The sequence below is a fragment of the Staurois parvus genome, unplaced genomic scaffold (genome assembly GCF_062004578.1).
Source record: "Staurois parvus isolate SC_StPar_1 unplaced genomic scaffold, SC_StPar_1.0 ptg000537l, whole genome shotgun sequence".
Lineage (NCBI taxonomy): Eukaryota > Metazoa > Chordata > Amphibia > Anura > Ranidae > Staurois > Staurois parvus.
Window position 1 is genome coordinate 352,499 of NW_028318333.1, and position 19,949 is coordinate 372,447.

Consider the following 19,949-nt stretch of genomic DNA (forward strand, 5'->3'; position numbering starts at 1 on the left):
CTCTGACCTCATAACCGCACTGCCCCCCACCAAACCTAACGCCCCGCACACTATCACCTCCCCAACGCTCCGCTCCTTCAGTGAGGAGGTCACTAAGGTATTAACTGAAGCCCGCCTCACCACTTGCCCCCTGGACCCTATCCCCTCACAACTCCTCCAGTCACCCCCCTCCTCCATTATTCGCTCCCTCACCCACATCTTCAATCTCTCCCTCTCTACTGGCACATTCCCCTCCCCCCTAAAGCATGCACACATCACCCCCATACTCAAAAAACCCTCCCTTGACCCCACTGACCTAAACAACCTTAGACCCATCTCCCTGCTACCACTCACTTCCAAGCTCCTTGAGCGCTTGGCCTACAATCGCCTAAGCGCCCATCTCACTGATAACAACCTCCTTGATCCACTACAGTCTGGCTTCCGTCCCCTACACTCCACCGAAATCGCCCTACTTAAAATCACTAACGACCTGCTAACCGCCAAAGCTAATGGCCATTACTCAGTCCTCCTGCTCCTCGACCTCTTCGTGGCCTTCGACACAGTTGACCACCCCCTCCTCCTTACCAAACTGCACTCCTTTGGCATCATTGCTCTCTCCTGGTTCTCCTCCTACCTATCCCAACGCTCCTTCAGCGTCACCTATAACGCTGCCACCTCCCCCTCTCTGTTGGAGTACCCCAAGGCTCTGGCCTCGGACTCCTCCTCTTCTCCATCCACACCTCCTCCCTTGGCAAACTGATACACTCCCACGGCTTCAACTATCACCTCTATGCCGATGACACACGAATTTACCTCACCCCCTCACTCTCTGCCCGCATCGCCCACCTCCTTAACGACATATCAGACTGGATGTCACTCCATTTCCTCAAGTTAAACCTTTCCAAAACCGAGCTCCTGGTTTTCCCCCCAGCCCGCACCCCCCCCATCCTCTCCATCACTACTAGCAACACCACCATCAATCCCACCCCACACGCCAAAGTCCTGGGTGTCATCCTGGACTCAAACCTTTCCTTCCAACCTCATGTCCAATCACTATCAAAGTCATGCAGGCTCCACATCCACAACATCTCCAAGATATGTACATTCCTCACCCCAGACACTACTAAACAACTCGTACACTCCCTCATCATCTCACGCCTGGACTACTGCAACTCCCTTCTCACTGGCCTACCCAAACGCTATCCCCACTCCAGTCTATCCTGAACTCAGCGGCTAGACCAGGCGTGGGCAACTGTGGCCCTCCAGCTGTTGTAGAACTACAAGTCCCATGAGGCATTGCAAAACTGACAGTTACAAGCATGACTCCCAAAGGCAGAGGCATGATGGGACTTGTAGTTCACCAACAGCTGGAGGGCCACAGTTGCCCACCCCTGGGCTAGACTCATCCACCTCACCAACCACTCCACATCTGCCACCCCCCTCTGCCAATCCCTTCACTGGCTCCCGATTGCCCAGCGCATCAAATTCAAATGACTAACTCTGACCTACAAAACCATTCACAACGCGGCCCCAAACTACCTAACTGACCTGATACCCAAATACCACCCTTCCCGTGCCCTTCGCTCCTTACAGGACCTCCTACTCTCTAGCTCCCTGGTCTCCTCCTCCCACGCCCGACTGCAGGACTTCTCCAGGACTTCCCCCATCCTCTGGAACTCCCTACCCCAATCCATCAGACTGTCACCTACCCTCCTCACCTTCAGGCGCACCCTGAAAACCCATCTCCTCAGGGAAGCCTACCCCACCCTCACCTAACAACCGATCTCCACTTCTCCCACCACTCCATCCCCCACAGCCACTTCCTCCTGTACCACTATCCACTCCCTCCTAGATTGTAAGCTCGAAAGAGCAGGGCCCTCGAACCCCTCGTGTATTGTATTGTTACTGTTTTGTCTCATGTCCTGTTCCCCTCGCTATTGTACAGCGCTGAGCAAACCCTTTGGTGCTATATACTGTATAATAATAATATTAGAGAAAACCACACATCCTCTAGAAAGCTCACTGTGGTGTTCTATGTCAGTCTTGTTCTAAGACAGTCCTAGACCCGAAGATTCCTTTTAGGATGACTTGTACACAGAGGATTTTTGATCCTAAGCAATTTCCTCCTCATCACAAGGAGTTACATCGGACACCTCATCCTCCCTCATAAGGGGAAGAAAAGCAACCACATTTGCAAACCATGGAAAACCAGAGAGCTGTTCACACAGTTCAGATATGGCTGCAGAAAAGGTTTCCGTTTGACCAAATTAAGTGGAGGATTCTGCCTCTGAAACATTGGAAATACCAGATATGGGACAGGGATTCAGAATGAATCTGACTTTTGGGATGCCATTGCAAGACGAACTTTGCAGGAGGTGCTCCCTACCTGACAAAGGAATTTAGGGACCTAATCCATTGCCCTTCCCCCAACCTCTCTGCTAGCATGAGGCCATGGCTTGCTGAGTTAAGAAAACGTGAACCACAGAGGGAATTTGCCACCCAGCAGAGAGAAGTGTCATCCAACTCTAGAACACTTATATATCAAGTCACCCTGGTAGACAAGTGTCCCAATACTTGCCGTCACTGGTTGAAGTAGCAACTGAAGGCAGAACGATACTGAATAAGGTGTCAGTCAGGACATGGATGGTGTTACTTAGGTGGATTCCAGTGTGGTGCTACAATGAATGATCAAGTGCTACTCAGGAACACGCTCTGTGCCTTGGAACTGGTAAAATTGGTGCCTGACCATGACAATGTCATCGCATACAAGTGCTGTACAACCCCTTTTGTACTCCCACTCCCACAAGTTGCTCCATAAGAAAAACAGCCCAAGCACTTCAGAAACACAAAGTACATTCCCAGCTGGGATGGCCACATGCTCCAATATAAACATCAGAGGCACTCACCAGTCCAAAGCTGCAGGGGCAGTAGGTCCAATCTTCAGTCATCACAGCGTTCCTGCCCCGCAGTGCCTTTAGGAACTCTATTCCCTTCTAGGGTGATCACTGCCCTGAACCTGTATAGCAGCAACCTTGCAAGGTCACAGGATACACTATATTCTGGACTGCACCATCCGCAGGACCCACCGCTGACTAGCATACCATACATGATCTGTCCCCACCCTTATATGTGGGGTCCTGGAGCAGTCCCTCCTGGCCATTAGGACATAGTGTTCAATCAGCTTGAACCCCTCCTCTACCTTATAAGGGGTTCTAAGAGCAGGCCAGGAAATCGGGAACAAGCCCCTATAAGGAAAATCTTCAGAGAAACATCTGAGGCTTAGCCAAGTTGAAAGTGGTCATGTCAAATATCAGGTTCACTATGCCCTGTAATGTATGATTAAGAAATGCTCTTTTTAGTACAAAATATGTCAGAGATGACACTTGCTATTATTTTATAAACAAGAAACGTTGCTGTAGCTCAAAATGCAGTGATTTGCACCTTTTTTGACATTGTATACTGCTAGTAGGTGGAGCCAAGCACTTTGTACTCTGGTCGTCCGAATCTGCTCACCAGAAAGCGAGCAAAAAAGTCCACATGATTAGTTGCCAAAAAAAAGCTGCTGGTAGAAATAGTCCAACTGCTGGAAATCCATGGCATTGCTGGGCTATATTGCATCATGTAATACAGTACGGTTATACTGCATCATGTAATACAGTACAGAAAATATTTGATCCTCTGCAGATTTTGTAAGTTTGCCCTTCTAGGGTCTATAATTTTTATCCTAGGTGTATTTTAAATAAGAGACAAAATATCAACCAAAAATTCAGAAAATACACGATACAAATGGTATAAATTAAGTTGCAGTTCAGCAAATCAAATATTTAATCCCCTACCAACAATAATTCTGGCTCCGCAGACTGCTTATGTGGTACACAGATTAGTCCTGTCAATTTATGCAGGTGCTCCTAAGGGCAGCTCGTTATGTAGATAAAAGACACCTGTCCACAGAATCTCTGTCTTCCATTCAAACCTTGCCAAAATGGGCAAGACCAAAGAGCTGTCAAAGGATGTCAGGGACAAGATTGTAGACCTGAACAAGGCTGGAATGGGCTACAAGACCATCAGCAAAAAGCTTGGTGAGAAGGCGACAACTGTCGGAGTGTTTATTCGCAAATGGAAGAGATACAAAATAACCATCAATCGCCCTCGGTCTGGAGCTCCATGCAAGATTTCATCTCATGGGGTAAGGATGATCATGAGAAAAGTGAGGGATCAGCCCAGAACTACACAGGAGGAGCTTGTGAATGATCTCTAGGCAGTTGGGACCACAGTTGACTTTGCCACATTGAGGAGCCAATGGACGGGGCCGTGTCTTGTAAAATCTTGCATTCGAACCTTCTTCCCTCAGCCAGAACACTAAAGATGGTTTGTAAATGGGTCTTCCAGCATGACAATTTATTGAAAATTTATAGAGGGAGCTGAAACTTCGAGTTGCCAAGCGACAGCCAAGAAACCTTAAGGATTTAGAGAAGATCTGTAAAGAAGAGTGGACCAAAATCTCTCCTGAGATGTGTGCAAACCTGGTGACCAACTACAAGAAACGTCTTAATTTTGTGCTTGCCAACGAGGGTTTCTCCACCAAGTACCAAGTCATGTTTTGCTAGGGGGATCAAATAAATACCTATTTTACTCACTGAACTGCAAATCAATTTATATCATTTGTATCATGTGTTTTTTCTGATTTTTTTGCTTGATATTCTGTCTCTATTATTTAAAATACACCTATGATAAAAAATTATACATTATGTACACTTTATTAATCTTTCCAATCATCACTAGGAACATCCCAAGGAGGGCTTATGACCATTGCTTTATACAACTAAGCACTGCTTACTAAAGTCCAACCCTTTGATATACTTGCAGTCGATACGAGTGGTTCATCTAAAGTGTGGATCCTGAGGAAGCAAGTGCAGCGAATTGTGTTGATTTTACTGCTATATGAATGCAACCACATGCTGATGTCATCTTCAAAGACCATTTGGTTTTAAAATGTGAAGTGAGACTTCGTTTTTTAATAATGAACCAATAAAAGTATATAAATTGTTTATTATTGTTGCTCGATATTACAGATTTATCCTCCCGGTGGCTGACACATACACTAGAGATAGAACAGGACCACCCGGTTTGACCGGATGCAACTGTACACTCCGGTTTTCTGTTCTAGACATTTGCTGGGATGGTGTTACACTGGGGGGTACATATATTAAATTCCAGACTCATCTTCCGTCATATAGATACAATGATAAAAATGATAGACCCTTCAATTCTTTGTAAGTGGGCAAATGTACAAAATCTGCAGGGGACCAAATGTTTATTTTCCCCACTGTATTTTAAATATGTAATTTCTAAACATTTTTCTATTATCGTTTGATTCCTATATTCCTTCTGCTTATTGGGGCAATTCATTGATCTTTTTCTTATTTTATACAGTGAGATCATTGTACTACTAGACAAAACATTAAACTGCTCGCATCAGGCTGTGCCCAAAAGTTTGACAGTCTATTACAACTATACAAGAATACATTACAGGGAAAGTGATACTCATGAAACCACAACACCACAATGTTTTCAAAATTGCTGGGATTTTATTTGCCTCAGGCTTATGAATTGCAACCAAAGACATTGTGCAAAGAAAGCAAAGATTAAGTACACTTCAGGGAAAAGCTGATTATCCACATTGGTAACAAAGTTTGAAGAAAAGGGGGAAAGGGAGAAATAAGCATTCCATCATACTATATATAGTTTGCAACAATTAACATGTTTAACCAAACTTCTTCATAACAAATAGAAATTGTAATAGAAAAAAAAAATCATTACTTTAACCATATAGTTTATAAGTTTAGAACTCTGTTCAAAGTGGGGGGAAAAAACAAGAGGCTGGGAGAGGAAACATTAGGAAAAAGAACAACAGCAAATTAACACCTTATGCGCTAGCAGAGCCATAGCATGGAAAGCAAGATACTGTAGGCCCTTCCAGCAGCAAAAGGGTTAATCAGTACATGAGAGTTGCATATATGTACCACAATCATAAAAAAAATTAAAGAAATTAAAAAAAATACTGAACCACAGCAACATAAAACTGATAAAATTGCCTGACGAAAAATAAAATAACCAGTTACTTGAATCAGTTTGTCCCAGTTCATGTTGCTACAAAAATTGTTTTTCAGCTTTGCACTGATGTAAGCTGCACCATAGCATAGGAAACCAGGCACAGGGGACCCAGCTAAATGTCCACCTACAGAAATGTACTAACAATCCACAGTTTTCCTTTAAAAATGTGACACTTGCTTCATATTGCAGGCCCATTTTGGTGACAATGTTACAAAAATCTTTTTTTTTTTTCTTTTTTTTTTTGTACACGATGAGATCATGTATTTCTGACACTAGTCTAACAATCCTTCTAGATGAGTAGTGATACAACCCCATTGTGTATTTTTTCATTTTTATTAGAAAAAAAAAACCATTGGATGAGTTGAAACTAGAAAATGACAAACTCCGTCCAGAAAGCAGGTTAATTGTATATCACTCATCGTCGCTTCCGGTTCCTTCAGATTGATCCTATAACAAGACCCATTACAAAAAACATAATTAGAAAGTGGAAATCAGCAGGACAGCAAGAAAACACTACAATAAACTTCTCCCCTCACTAGCTCTCACAATTTAAAAAAAAAACAAAACAAAAAAAAAAACACGTAGCTGTGTGGGGCTGGCCGCCTCACTCATTCAGTATTCTGTGAATGAGTACACTACAAGTTCGGAAAGCCTTTGCGGCTTTTGGCTTGTAGTTCCCAATGAACTACCATGGTGCTGTGGAGCGCCGTAGTGGTTCATTGAGATTTCCTGTCAGTAAGTATCTGCCTGTAAGAGGTGTCCGGACACACAAATACAATGATAGGTCTGCAGGAGTCCTGCATAGCACCAGTGATCTGTTGATTGCTGGTGCAATGCTTTAGAGGTTCAAGACACAAAAAATAATAAACGCATTACTTTAACCTATTGGCGCCGGCCGAACGCAAATATGCGGCCTCCTGGCGTCTGGGCCTAGATCAAATGATAAATTCATTAACCCTTATATTTCTGCATTACACAAATTCCTAGTCCACATGAAGTAAATGCCATTTTCTTAGGGGCCTGGGAATACAGGTGCTTCTATTGTGATTCACTCCAGAAACGTTGCATAGTATTTATGTGTACATAGCCACAGACTCTATAACTGTGCATTCCATATGTGTAGTTAGCTGCTACATGAGATACACAAGCAGACAACACAGATAGGCGTTTTTTTGGCTATACACATATCAATTTTTTTTATGTAACTGTTGCATGATGCAACACATACAATAAATTCACCTGCATCAACTTAACCACTTCAATGCATCACTTTTGTAATGACGACAAACTGGATGACCCTTTACACAGACTTATGCATGACAGCCTTGACAAGTGAAACTCTAAATATTTTAAAAATTTTTTCAACTTTACTATACAGACTGCATAGGTAACAGTTCTTTTACTTGTACAACGTACATTATCGTCTTGATCTTCATCACTGTCATAGTCACTGACAACTGGTTTGGCTTTCCCACGACTCTGGCGTTTTTTCCCTTTTCCCTTATCTCGATTCTTTTCATCCTTCTTATTTAACTTGATTTTCACCTTCACAGATTTTGCTATGAAAAAAAAGAAAAAGTGTATGTAAACCCTCTTGAATGCTCCTTTTTGGTTTTATAAATATACTATCAAAAACATTTTTTTTCTAGGTACAAATCTACCTATTGATCTTGTCAACTCTGCATACTTCCTGTGTTATCTCAAAGAACCCTCCCAGTTCTCATCTTGGGCTACAGTACGATTTTCTATTTATGTTGTAGAGATCTGACAGTAGGATCATTTGAGAAGTTTAGCAAAAGACAATGGGCGGGCTGACACCACTTAATACACAAAAAGCTGTGCGTTTCCTGCCAACAAGGTTAAAGAGGTGAGTGCATTCCTGGCACATGAACAGGCATTTTTCTGTATTTACAGGGATAAAACACAGGGACAATCACTCCAGTCCGAAGATTCTTGAAAGAAAGTCACTGATGGTACAGCAGTACCAGGTCCATGGCAAGAACTGCTGACACAGCCCCTCTGCCTCTGCACGGCATTAAACAACTGTATGGGTTTTCCCTCTTTGGGTAGCAGCTTGGATTAGTAGGTAAAAGTGGCTATGATGTGGTGCTGCCCAACTACATTGCAGCTCCTAAGCCCCATTGCATTCGCAGTTGACAAGAGGAAAATCAAGTGGTATGCAGACAGCAGTTTTCAAGAAACTGGCCACTCACCAGTTCCAGGATATTTTTTGTTACACAAAGAAGAAAAAGAATAACAATCAACTTAGAGAAACACTGAATTGTGACAGTAAAATATCAGAAAAGCGACAATCCTTTCACATAAATTGCCACCAATCAGAAGCTGAACCACAGTAGTACCTAACTCACATGGTGGATAAAGTAGTCCAAACTTGATTCTACACTAGCTGTCAGCCATGGTCTAAGCCCTGCCCTCAGCACTGGAGCAGTCACCACACCATCTGGATTGACATTCTTGTTTTACCACTGAAAATTAGGAACAGGAGGCATGCAGCGAAGTCATATCGCAGGGCAGACATACACTGCCTTGCAAAACACCTTAACTTGCCTCCCAACAGGCAGTTCCTGCAACAGGACCATTAAAAGTAGATTACTCAACTGTTTTTGGTACCAAAACTCATAAGGGGCTCTAAACCAGGGGCCTTGACAGAGGTGATTTAATTTAATTATTTAAGTTTGTCATTGAATACACAAGACAGAAAACCTAGAACAAAATATTATTTAAATAAAGCAGGGATCTCCAAACTTTCTAAAGAAAGGGCCAGTTTACGGTCCTCCACACTTTAGGGAGGCCAGACTGTGCCCAGTGGGAGTAAACAATGCCCAATGTTTGGTGTTAGGGGTCGAAATAGTTGGTGTCAGTGGGATAATAGTGCCCCATTGTTGGTGTCATTGGAAGGAATAGTGCCCCATTATTGGTGTAAGTGGCAGGAGTTATGCCCCATTATTGGGGTCAGTGGCAGGAGTAATGCCTCAAGGGCCTGATGAAGGCAAGCAAAGAGCCGCATTCGGCTCCAAGGCCACAGTTTGGAGACCACTGAAATAAAGGGTAAATATAAAACAAATTTCAAACATGTTGTATCAAATACGCATTATAGTTGACAATACCAATCTAATTTGTAATCATCGGAGTTCACATCACAATTGTTTTGCAGAAGTAGAAGTGAATACAGGCAAATAGACGTTCATGTTAATCAGTTCCCGTCCAGCCAATAGCTGGGTTCCGGGTGGTCATCATAGGACGTCCTCCTGGATTGCGCTGCGGTGAGATCTATTTCTGGCTGTGTCTCTTGGACACAGATGACGACAGATCTGTGTACCGGCCCGTTGCCTGTACTATGTGACCAATCACAGCAGATCACATGACAATTGTAAACAATGGATGGCTTCCTTTCATGCCATCCATTGTATACAATTGAGTCACTAGCTGTGATTGCTCACAGTAATCACATGGTACAGAGTGGGCCAGTCACAGCCCATCTGTGTTATGTGATTAGCAGTGGCCAATCACAGCTAAATCACAACAAAAAAACATGAATGAATCAATTTCATTCAGTTAAATTCTTGTTTATAGCAATGAAATTCTTTGCTATAAGCAGTTATAATTTTTAAAAAGAAATATACTGATGACTTTCCCAGAGTAGTACAATGGTAATATGGTAACATTATACTACTCTGATTACAGTGTGTTAAAAAAAAAATAAAGTACGAAAAAAAAAAAATCTTTTTTTATTTTACTGTCACCAGTCAGTGTCCCTGACCACCACCACACCAGTTATATGATGACGCTGTACTGCACTGGTGACAGTATGAAAAAAAAAAATAACTTCTTAATTTTCCAAAAAAGTATGACAAAAAGTTACAACTTCAAAAAACTCGCCATGCCTCTAACTAAATACTTCAGACTATTTTACAAAAAGGGGTCATTTGGGGGATATCTGTAAAGTTCTAACATTTTTGGGCTTCATGAAATTAGATTGGCCGTCAGTTCTTCAGGATTGATCGATTTTTCAGATATATCCCATAGTTTGTGGACTCTAACTTTTCCTACAGACTAAATAATAAATACGGATTTGGGTTATTTTCACCAAAGAAATGTAGCCGAATACATCTTGGCCTAAATTTATGAAGAACAATTATTTATTTGCAAAATGTTATAACAGAAATGAAGAAAAATTTGTTTTTTTTTTCAACATTTTCATTAAATCACTTTTTTCATTAATTTAGCAAAAAAAAAAACAGTGGTGAATAAATACTACCAAAAGAAAAGCTGTGTGAACAAAATGATAAAATTTTAGTTTGGGTACAGTGTTGCATGGCCACGCAATTGTCAAAGTGTGAGAGCTCTGAAAGCTGAAAATTGGCCTGGTTTAACCCCATGTGGTTGCTATCCTGGGCATTAAGAAGAACAAGTCTGTGATAGTGGTGTTAAAAAAAAAAATATTGGTATTGTTTTATATAGGAGTTAAGACAACAACAAAAATGTTGCTGCTTTTAAAATAATGGCTTACATTCAGATTCTGATTCGTCTTCATCTTCCTCATCGTCATCTTCATTGCTGTCATCTTCACTTTCATCCTCTTTTGCAATCTTTTGTCTTGCACTCTTGAAGACCGATTGTAGCACAATTGAATCTTCATATATCTAAAAATAAATTAAAGTAGATCAGTAACTACATCAAAAGAATTAATGACCCCTCTTTTTTACTTCTATCGGAGACTGACCAGTAGATCTTTTCACCCCTGTCATGCTTGACTTTTTACATGGACTCAAAAATGGGCTTAGCCAGCATTACTGGACAGCACTGTAGACCCAATAGGTGATCAATAGTGTAAAGGTATTCTATACAATAATAAGGGCATCCAAAATTGAAAACATCTGCATGTCAATATCAGGGACCCCCTAGGGAAGCTCTCCCTCACATATCCCAACTTCAGTCACAGTCTGAGGTTGTAAACTCTATTTTTTATTAAGCACAATGATACATGATCCTAAAGGGCAGTCGAGGAAGGCAAACAAACAATAACTCTTGCTATAAGGCTGAATGATAGCTGATATGGTCAGGGTGCCAGGGAATGGGGCAGAATATCTATTTTTACTTAAAGTGGTTATAAAGGCTTACAATTGTTTCTAAAATAAACATGTTATATTTACCTGCTCTGTACAATGGTATTGCTTAGAGTGGCCTTGAACCTCCTCTTCTGGGGTCTTTCGCCAGTGCTCTCAGCTTCTCCTCTTCTGAGTGTACAACCATAGGAAGCCACTTCCTAGGGTAGCACACATGCAGGCTCACTCCTGAGCTGGGCTGTGTGCATCCATAGACACACAGTGTGGCTCTGCCCAGCTCTCTGCTCCCTCCTCATAGGATTTGATTGACACCAGCAGGAGCCAATTGTTCCAGCTGCTGTGTCTGCATCCAGTGAGGAGAATAACAAAGAACAGCAGCACTGCAGAGGGGCACAGCACTGGATCTATATAGGACCCAGTCAACTATATAGGGAGATGTGGGGCCCATAGAACTACTGAGACATTTTTTATCTTAATGCAAAGAATGTATTAAGGTAAAATATGTCTTGCCTTTAGAACCACTTTAAGCTAACCATACACTTAAGCTATACACAGACATTACCAAGTGAATGAGAGAAAATCAAAACATTCCTCCATCCACGCTAAACTGCATGGACGGAGGAATGTGCACTGACTGCTATTGTATTCCAGCAGCTGCTGCAACCGCGTCTTCCTGAGTAACCGAACAGTGAATACATCTAATAGGATGCAGGTACTGTCCGGCCTCACAAATTTCAGCGAAAATGTTACAGAGGGTCAAATCTTGTATGGTTTGCTATACTTTGTTATAAGGAATCAAAAGTACTCTTCAGCATCTCGAAAGCAACAACTTAATAAAGTGATAAGGAGAAACAATACCAACCTGTGACCCCTCTAGGTTAAATGTCTGTGCGTTGTGACAAAGCAACATGATGTCCTTCTCTAGGTCACCTATACTTCTGTATTTGTGATTACGAATTCTTTCCTATTAAAAAAAATGAAGAAAAATGAGTCATCTGACTGTCCAAATAATGTGATTCTGTGCGATCAAATAAAACAATATAGAAATGCTATAGGCATCAATGGCTGCAGCAATAATAACTAGCCCTCTTTAGATCAGGAAATGTGGGCTTTTTTTTATTTAAATCAACTTAAAATCTAGAATAATCTTATTCAGCTAAAGTTTTAGGTCCACGGTAAGGCGATGTTTGACTAGTATATCCTTGGTGACAATTAAGACCTTGTTCACACGGGTATATTACAGCATACATCTACCATGTTTGTTTCTTGTACAATTTTGGCTATGCCGAGATGAATGAACTCCTGCGCATGTGCGGGAGTCACGTCATCTCAGCCTTGCCAATGAAAGTGGCAAGCAATGGTACCTAGAAGCAAGGTGCTTGAGGATGCAGACTAGGATCCCCAGGATGCCACAGAACGGGAGTGAAGGTAAGTATCTCTCCGCTTTAAATAGTTTCTACGAATAAGTACTGCAACCCATAAGTAAAAGAACATGAAGAGCATACACTATATTGCCAAAAGTATTGGGACACCACCCCTCCAAATCATTGAATTCAGGTGTTCCAATCACCTTCATGGCCACAGGTGTATAGAATCAAGCATCTAGGCATGCAGACTGCTTCTACAAACATTTGTGAAAGAATGGGTCGCACTCAGGAGCTCAGTGAATTCAAGTGTGGCAGCATGATAGGTTGCCTCCTGTGTAATAGGTCCATCCATGAAATATTCCACGCTCAACTGTTAGTGGTATTATAACAAAGTGGAAGCAACTGGGAACAACAGCAACCCCGCCAAGAAGTGGTAGGCCACGTAAAATGACAGAGCAGAGTCAGCGTATGCTGAAGCACACAGTGCGCTGAAGTCGCCAACTGCAGACTAGATAGCTGTCAATACAGTGCATAGAGAGCTACATGGAAAGGGTTACCATGGCTTAGCAGCTGCATCTAAGCTTTAAATCACCAAATGCAATGCAAAGCATCAGATGCAGTGGTGTAAAGCATGCCGCCACTGGACTCTAGCAGTGGAGACTTGTTCTCTGGAGTGACGAATCACACTTCTCTGTCTGGCAATCAAACTGATGTGTCTGGGTTTGGCGGTTGTCAGGAGAACGGTACTTGCTTGACTGCATTGTGCCAAGTGTAAAGTTTGGTGGAAGGGGGATTATGGTGTGGGGTTGTTTTTCAGGGTTGGGTTTGGCCCCTTAGTTCCAGTGAAAGGAACTCTTAAGTGCAATGCAGTCGGATGCAGTGGTGTAAAGCGAGTGGCCACAGGACTCTAGAGCAGTGGAGATGTGTTCTCTGGAGTGACCAATCACGCTTCTCTGTCTGGCAATCTGATGAATGTGTCTGGGTTTTGTGGTTGTCAGGAGAACAGTACTTGCCTGACTGCATTGTGCCAAGTGTAAAGTGTGATGGAGGGGGGATTATGGTGTGGGGTTGTTTGGGCTTGGCCCCTTAGCTCCAGTAAAGGGAACTCTTAAGGCGTCAGCATACCAAGACATTTTGGACAATTTCATGCTCCAAACTTTATGGGAACCGTTTGGGGATGGCCCCTTCCTGTTCTAATATGACTATCACCAGTGCACAAAGCAAGGTCCATAAAGACATGGATGAGTGAGTTTGGGGTGGAGGAACTTGACTGGTGTGCACAGAGTCCTGACCTCAACTCAATAGAACACCTTTGGGATGAATTAGAGTGGAGACTGTGAGCCAGGCCTTCTCATCCGTCATCAGTGCCTGACCTCACAAATGTGCTTCTGGAAGAATGATCAAACATTCCCATAGACACACTCCTAAACCTTGTGGACGGCCTTCCCAGAAGAGTGGAAGCTGTTATAGCTGCAAAGGGTGGGCCAACTCAATATGGAACGCTATAGACTAAGACTGTGATGCCATTAAAGTTCATGTGCGTGGAAAGGCAGGTGTCCCAATACTTTTGGCAATATAGTGTATACAAAACAAATGTAAGTTAACATGAAGACAAACACAATACAACAGATCCCACTTATGTAATCTTGCTCATTTTTGCTACCAAAAAAAACAGCAATATAACCAGACAAAAGCTTTATTTACTAGTGATTATCAAGACCTTTTTTTCCTTCAGTGTACAATACTGTGGAAAAGAGCATGTACGTAAGACATAACATTTCTCAAATTACTGTGTGTCATACCTTTATTTTTTTGAAGTCAACAGGTTTACGGATTAATTCATAATACTCCGGCAGTTCTTTTCTGGAGGGAAGCTGGATGAAGACTTCACTTAGCTGTCGTCCAGAGCTGTTTACAATTAAACAGGCAAAAATATCAACTAAAAATGTGTTACATATTTTAACTGCGATAAGTAAGCAACAATCCTGCATAATAACTTTGTTACGGCTTGCAGTTAATATGTCATCATTCCTTCAGCAAGAAATTGAAAAAAACATGTTTAACCTCCTTAGCGGTATTCCCGAGTGTAGCTCAGGGTAAAATTTCAGTACCAAGAGCGGTAACCCCGAGCTACACTCAGGCTTACCATGCGGTGTTGCTCAGGGAGTCCCTGCAGAGCTTACCTTGTCCTTCGCTCCCACGATGTGTCCCCTGCAGCATCCCCGGCCATCTCCTCCGGCCGATGCCGGCATCCGGCTTCCGTGTTCCGGTCCCTGTGACATCGGGATGTACGGGCGCCGGAACAGGAGGGAAATTTGAAATTTTTAAAAAATGTCATTTTTGCTGTCATTGCTGTTTCAATGCATTTCACATACATTTTGTCCCTACTGCTTTGTCCTGCGCCCTGCCTGCATTTTGACTGTTCTTTCTGCCTGGAAACTTAGAAAAGTCCATGGCGTCCAAAAAGCGTCCCTTTAGGTCAAAAGCGGTTTTAGAACAGCCATAGTAAATCAGAACCACTTGCAGATTTGAGTGATGATTTGTGGGGAAATTCGTCATCAAACGATTTTGCTCAGCGATGTGCGAATTTGCCTCTGTATTTCAAATTTCAGTGTTTTTGGTTTGATTATATTATTGAATTAAATTTATTATTATTATATTATTATTTTTTATGATTATTTATTAAATTATAATTTATGATTTCGTGTTTCAAATTTTATCCTACCCAGGATGTTTACTAGACTCTTGTTCGTACAGATTTCAGTGAGTTATTCCTAAAAATTACAGCCTACAATAAAAAACTACATATTTCTATGCAAAAAAATGGTACCGCTTTCAGCACAAAAAAATCGGAAAGAATCATACCGCCGAGGAGGTTAATAGTTTAAAAACTTTGGTTGATCCAGGGGTAAGAATAAAACTGGTCCTTTTTGACCCAACAGACAAAATGAAAATTCTTCCTAATTCCTAAACAAAAATCATTTTTCCAGACACAAGCAGCCATTTATATTTTGTTCTTTTACCAGCTGTGGACGCCGGACATACTGCACCTCCTAAACATTTTCAATGAAGCACGCAGGATATGTGGTAATACATTCTATCGTTCTGCCTCGCTGCTGTCATACCCCTCTCATTTCAAAATGACAACCAGGTGTTGCTGTGTAAATACTGGAGTGAGAGAGGCTGCGGCTCTCAAAATGGACCATCTAAGTATTTATAAAACACTGTTTTGATATAAATCCCTTAACCCTCCTTAACCAACCACCCCAGGGGTCCATTGTCCCCCTTTTACAATCCTCCATACTGAAGTCACTAATAAAGGGAGGGTAATATTTATTAATGAGTGAACTTGGGAATATGACCTACACAAGTACAGTACTAGGTGATAAATAAATTTAGGTTTCACTATATAGAGCAGGGTTTCTCAACCAGGGTACCATGGAACCTTAGAGTTTCTCCAGAGGTTGCTAGCGGTTCCCTGAGCAATGAGCAATTTCTGCCTCTCAGATAAGTTCCCACTGATACCATTTATCTTTTTAGCTATCTGTAAGGGGGCAATTCCTCCCAATGTCCACAAGTGTAAGTAGCATTCTTTCCACTGACCATCACACGACTGTGTCACGAATTGTGGATACAGTCATTTTTAGCAGGAGTTCCCAGAAAGGTATTTCAAGGGTTTCTTTATGATGAAAATCTTGAGAAAGACAAATATAGAGAATGGGAGGGGAGGTGAGGCAGTAGGCTGGAACATCCTTTTCACACCCCTAAATTGTCCCTCCCACCCCCCACATATTCAAATATTGACACATTAAATGAGTTTTGGGTTGACAGTTTTTAAGAAAATATGAAGATATGGGACGGGGGGGGGGGGGATAAGAAAGGAAGCTGATTCTTGAACTAAAAGGCCGCCAAGACCATGGTATCTGCAGAGAAGAGGGACAGAGAATGAGTAAGGAAGGACAGAAAAGTAGAAGAAAAAAAAAAAAGGAGTGGAGTAAGAGGGGAAAGAGAAAGGAGATTTACTTATGAAGTGATATATTGGAGGCACAGGGTCATTGGGACCTACCGCTTTTTTTTTCATGCCCAATTAACTTCTTCCAAATAGCTGTCATTTTCCTGCAGATCTTTTCTTTTATTTTTCTAGCCATCACCATATTACATTTATTTTGTTTGTCATTTTTTAATGTTGCATTAAAAAGGGACAGGAGAGGAGAATGACTGCTCATTCTTGGAGCTATAGTGAAGAAAAAATGCCTGTAATTACATATAAAATCTGGCAGTGACATAGGGGCAGCCAGTGAGGGAGCATGAGTGTGTACTACACTGCTCCCTCACTATATACACTGATCCTCTTCTGACCCTTCCTTGCACACACTGCCCCCCCCCCCCCAAAGAGGACTTGTCACTTGTAGTTTGGTAACAGCTGGAGGGCAGCCAGTTTGACACCCGTGGCCTATGTGATAGCAAAATCATAAGTAAAGAAAAAATGAAAACATTACACATTAAAGTTAAAAAAACAAAAAATACAAAAAAACCCCCAAAAAAAAACATTTAGCCTCCCCACCCCCACCATTTACGCAGACATTTCGGTTTTGGTTTACAGCCATGTGCATTCTGAATTTTCGGTATCAGTTTCGGCACCAGAATTTTCATTTCGGTGCACCACTAATTATAATCATTCTATCCATTAAGATAATGGTTATTAAAGTTTCCATTTAGATCAATAAAATCCTAATATAAAATAAACAATAACGGAGTTCGTTTTAAATAAAAGTAAATCTTATGTACCTTGCAGGACAAAGCAGAATTGACACTGAATAGAAATTCAGCATACATTTCATGTGTAATAAGTATTGATATCTGCTTCTGGTTACAGACTTCAGTGTTATAAATATAGATACATAGATCTTCCTTTACAAAGGCGACACTGACAAAAGGTTCTATATTATACTGTAAATAGAATTACAAGGGGGTGTGACTTGGCCATCAATGTGATCAAGAGCAGAAATCTGGTATGTCTGTCCAGCATCCTGTCTATTATCCTTCTCTGGGGACTTTACACCAATGCGATTTGACAGTTCAAAATCATATGATGAGTCACACCCCACTGCCGACAATGGAACTGTTCAAATCGCTGCAACTCCGACTTTGTGGTACCCCCCACCGATTTTAAAAAAAGGTTCCTGCACTATATTTTGACAATTTCAGATTGCAGATTTAAGATGGTGAAGTGGTGCTGCCTCAGAGAGCCACCAAGCCTAAGCAGAGAGGAAAGGTCTCCAAGCTGAGCAGGTTTACATGTGCTAACCCTCTCCTGCTGAGACTTCACTGTTAGGGATGATCTCCCGCTTCTTAAAACAAGATGTGCATGCTAATTCAGCTAAAGTATTCAAACACGGTTTCAGTATTGAGGATATGAAGAATTGCCTGAGGAAATAATCTCCATTTAATAGATACCCATAAAAAGGCTAAGGGGGAGAAACGTGGCCAAATATATTGAATCTTGGCTTGTGAACACTTATGGTAAAGGTAATCTATCTCATTGTTCTATGGAGCTGACACAGACTGCCTTCCCACTCTCTGCCACCAGGGGGACCCCCAAGGCCATTCCTGTTCAAACACCTTCATTTTAAGGATCCAGGTTTAATTCTGCAATTTGCCAGGGAAATGCCAGTGCTTGAAATTATGGTACCACAATCTCTATCTTCACAGATTTTTCAGCTGAAATACAAAGCTGTAGAGTTAAATATTTGGATGTCAAATGTTGTCTGAGAAATTTGAATCTACTCTATGTAGTGCTGTATCCTGCACAATTGAGGGAATTGAGGTCTGTCCTATATATTTAAGACTTTGACGTAAGACTTTGTTGTCTTACAGTTCCCTCCCCGCTACGGTATCTAGACAGAATGTTATTACTTACTTGAAATGGTCAATACCGTTTACATGACTGCGTCATACCGTTTGGCAACGCACGCCAATTTTTCTTTCTCCACTGCTGATCCTTGCGTGGATTTTTACTCTTGCCTGCTGTGTTTAAAGTTTGACGGTTTTGCAAGTTTGTTTTTGCACCTCTCTACGATGATCAGCTCTCCAGCTTACTTGATGTTTCAGCAACCATCACCTGCAGTCATCAACTCTTTAAATCTAAAGACTTCCTCAATCTCCTGATCTTCCTCTGGCTCAGCGAGATGGCTACTGTATGTATATAACCTGTGGGATAATCCTATTCGCACATAAAGGTTTGCCTTATTTGTTATGGTAGCTGCTAATCTCTCTACACTTTCATGGAATGTTAGAGGCCTATATGATGCTTGTAAGTGGATATGTTTACTATGTTACAACATCATAACCTATGTTACAAACGCATAACACATTTACCTGCCTTCTAAAACATACTCGGTATCCAACTCAATATCACACGGTCTATGCCAGCTACTCAAGAGGTGTTAGTATCTTGATTTCTGGTCAATCCCCTATTTCTGTGAACCAAACTTGTGCAGAAAACATGGGGCAGATATAGGTTTCTATTGCGTAAAGTGAATATGACATTATGTATTTTGACCAATGTTTATATACCCCCACCATTCAAAATGGAGGGGTTGAAATGCCTGTTTCACTTTGTTGCATGCCACCCTAATTGTGGTGGGAGAATCTAACAATTATCTTGATCCCTCTCTGGAAGTCCATAAATATTTTAATCCTCACTCTCCCGGAACCAGGACTCCCTTTGCTAGACATGTATTGGAGATAGGGTTTATTGATAATATGAAGATAGAATTGTCCACATGCCACACAATTCTGTTTCTCACGTACTCCTCTCTGTCCCGAATGGACCTTGTCTTGGGTAATGATCCACTGCTCCCATTGATGACGAGGGTTTGGTATTTGCCTAAGGGCCTTACAGGCAACTCAGCATTACTGCCAACTACTTTAACACTTAATGGCAATACCCCTCAGGCCCACTGAAAACCAAACCCCTTTGGCTTAACTTTTTTAGATATTGGATCATATGGTTATTCAATTGAAAATGTTTTCACTGATTAACAGGCACTCGGTTACCACCATGGTTGTGTGGGACACACTGAAAGCATATCTTAGCGGGCTTTGTTTGAAATAAAAACTGTTTATTAAAACTGATATCATGCCTGGAATTGAGGTTATTGAAAAATTATATTTACAGCATCTAACCCTACTCCTATAGGTCTCCTGTTAGTGGTCATTGCACAATCACAGGAAAGACCCTCAATTGTCTCTTCTATAGCCACCTCTCTTACTACTATGGCACCTGATACCCCCTCGTTTTTGCATAGTTTCAGAACATATTTTGAACATATATAAAACGTAGTATTTCATGAGGAAGACCTCCTGGACTTACTACCAAACCATTCCACAGCTAGACTAT

At 41.7% G+C, this 19,949-nt stretch overlaps 1 protein-coding gene across 2 annotated transcripts in view; it reads right to left on the reverse strand.

The window, feature by feature from the left end:
* Positions 1–5,545: 5,545 nt before the first annotated feature.
* The window catches only part of LOC149451490 (SWI/SNF-related matrix-associated actin-dependent regulator of chromatin subfamily A member 2-like), a 191,083-nt gene continuing 176,679 nt past the window's right edge, over positions 5,546–19,949 (reverse strand). For both annotated transcript variants that reach the window (XM_089690612.1, XM_089690613.1), the window contains 5 exons: positions 14,350–14,455; positions 12,043–12,144; positions 10,625–10,757; positions 7,510–7,652; positions 5,546–6,540 (listed from right to left, as the gene is read on the reverse strand). In XM_089690612.1, coding sequence (XP_089546738.1) covers positions 6,505–6,540; positions 7,510–7,652; positions 10,625–10,757; positions 12,043–12,144; positions 14,350–14,455 — 520 coding nt within the window. In that variant the 3' untranslated portion in view covers positions 5,546–6,504. The remainder of the gene's footprint in view (positions 6,541–7,509; positions 7,653–10,624; positions 10,758–12,042; positions 12,145–14,349; positions 14,456–19,949) is intronic.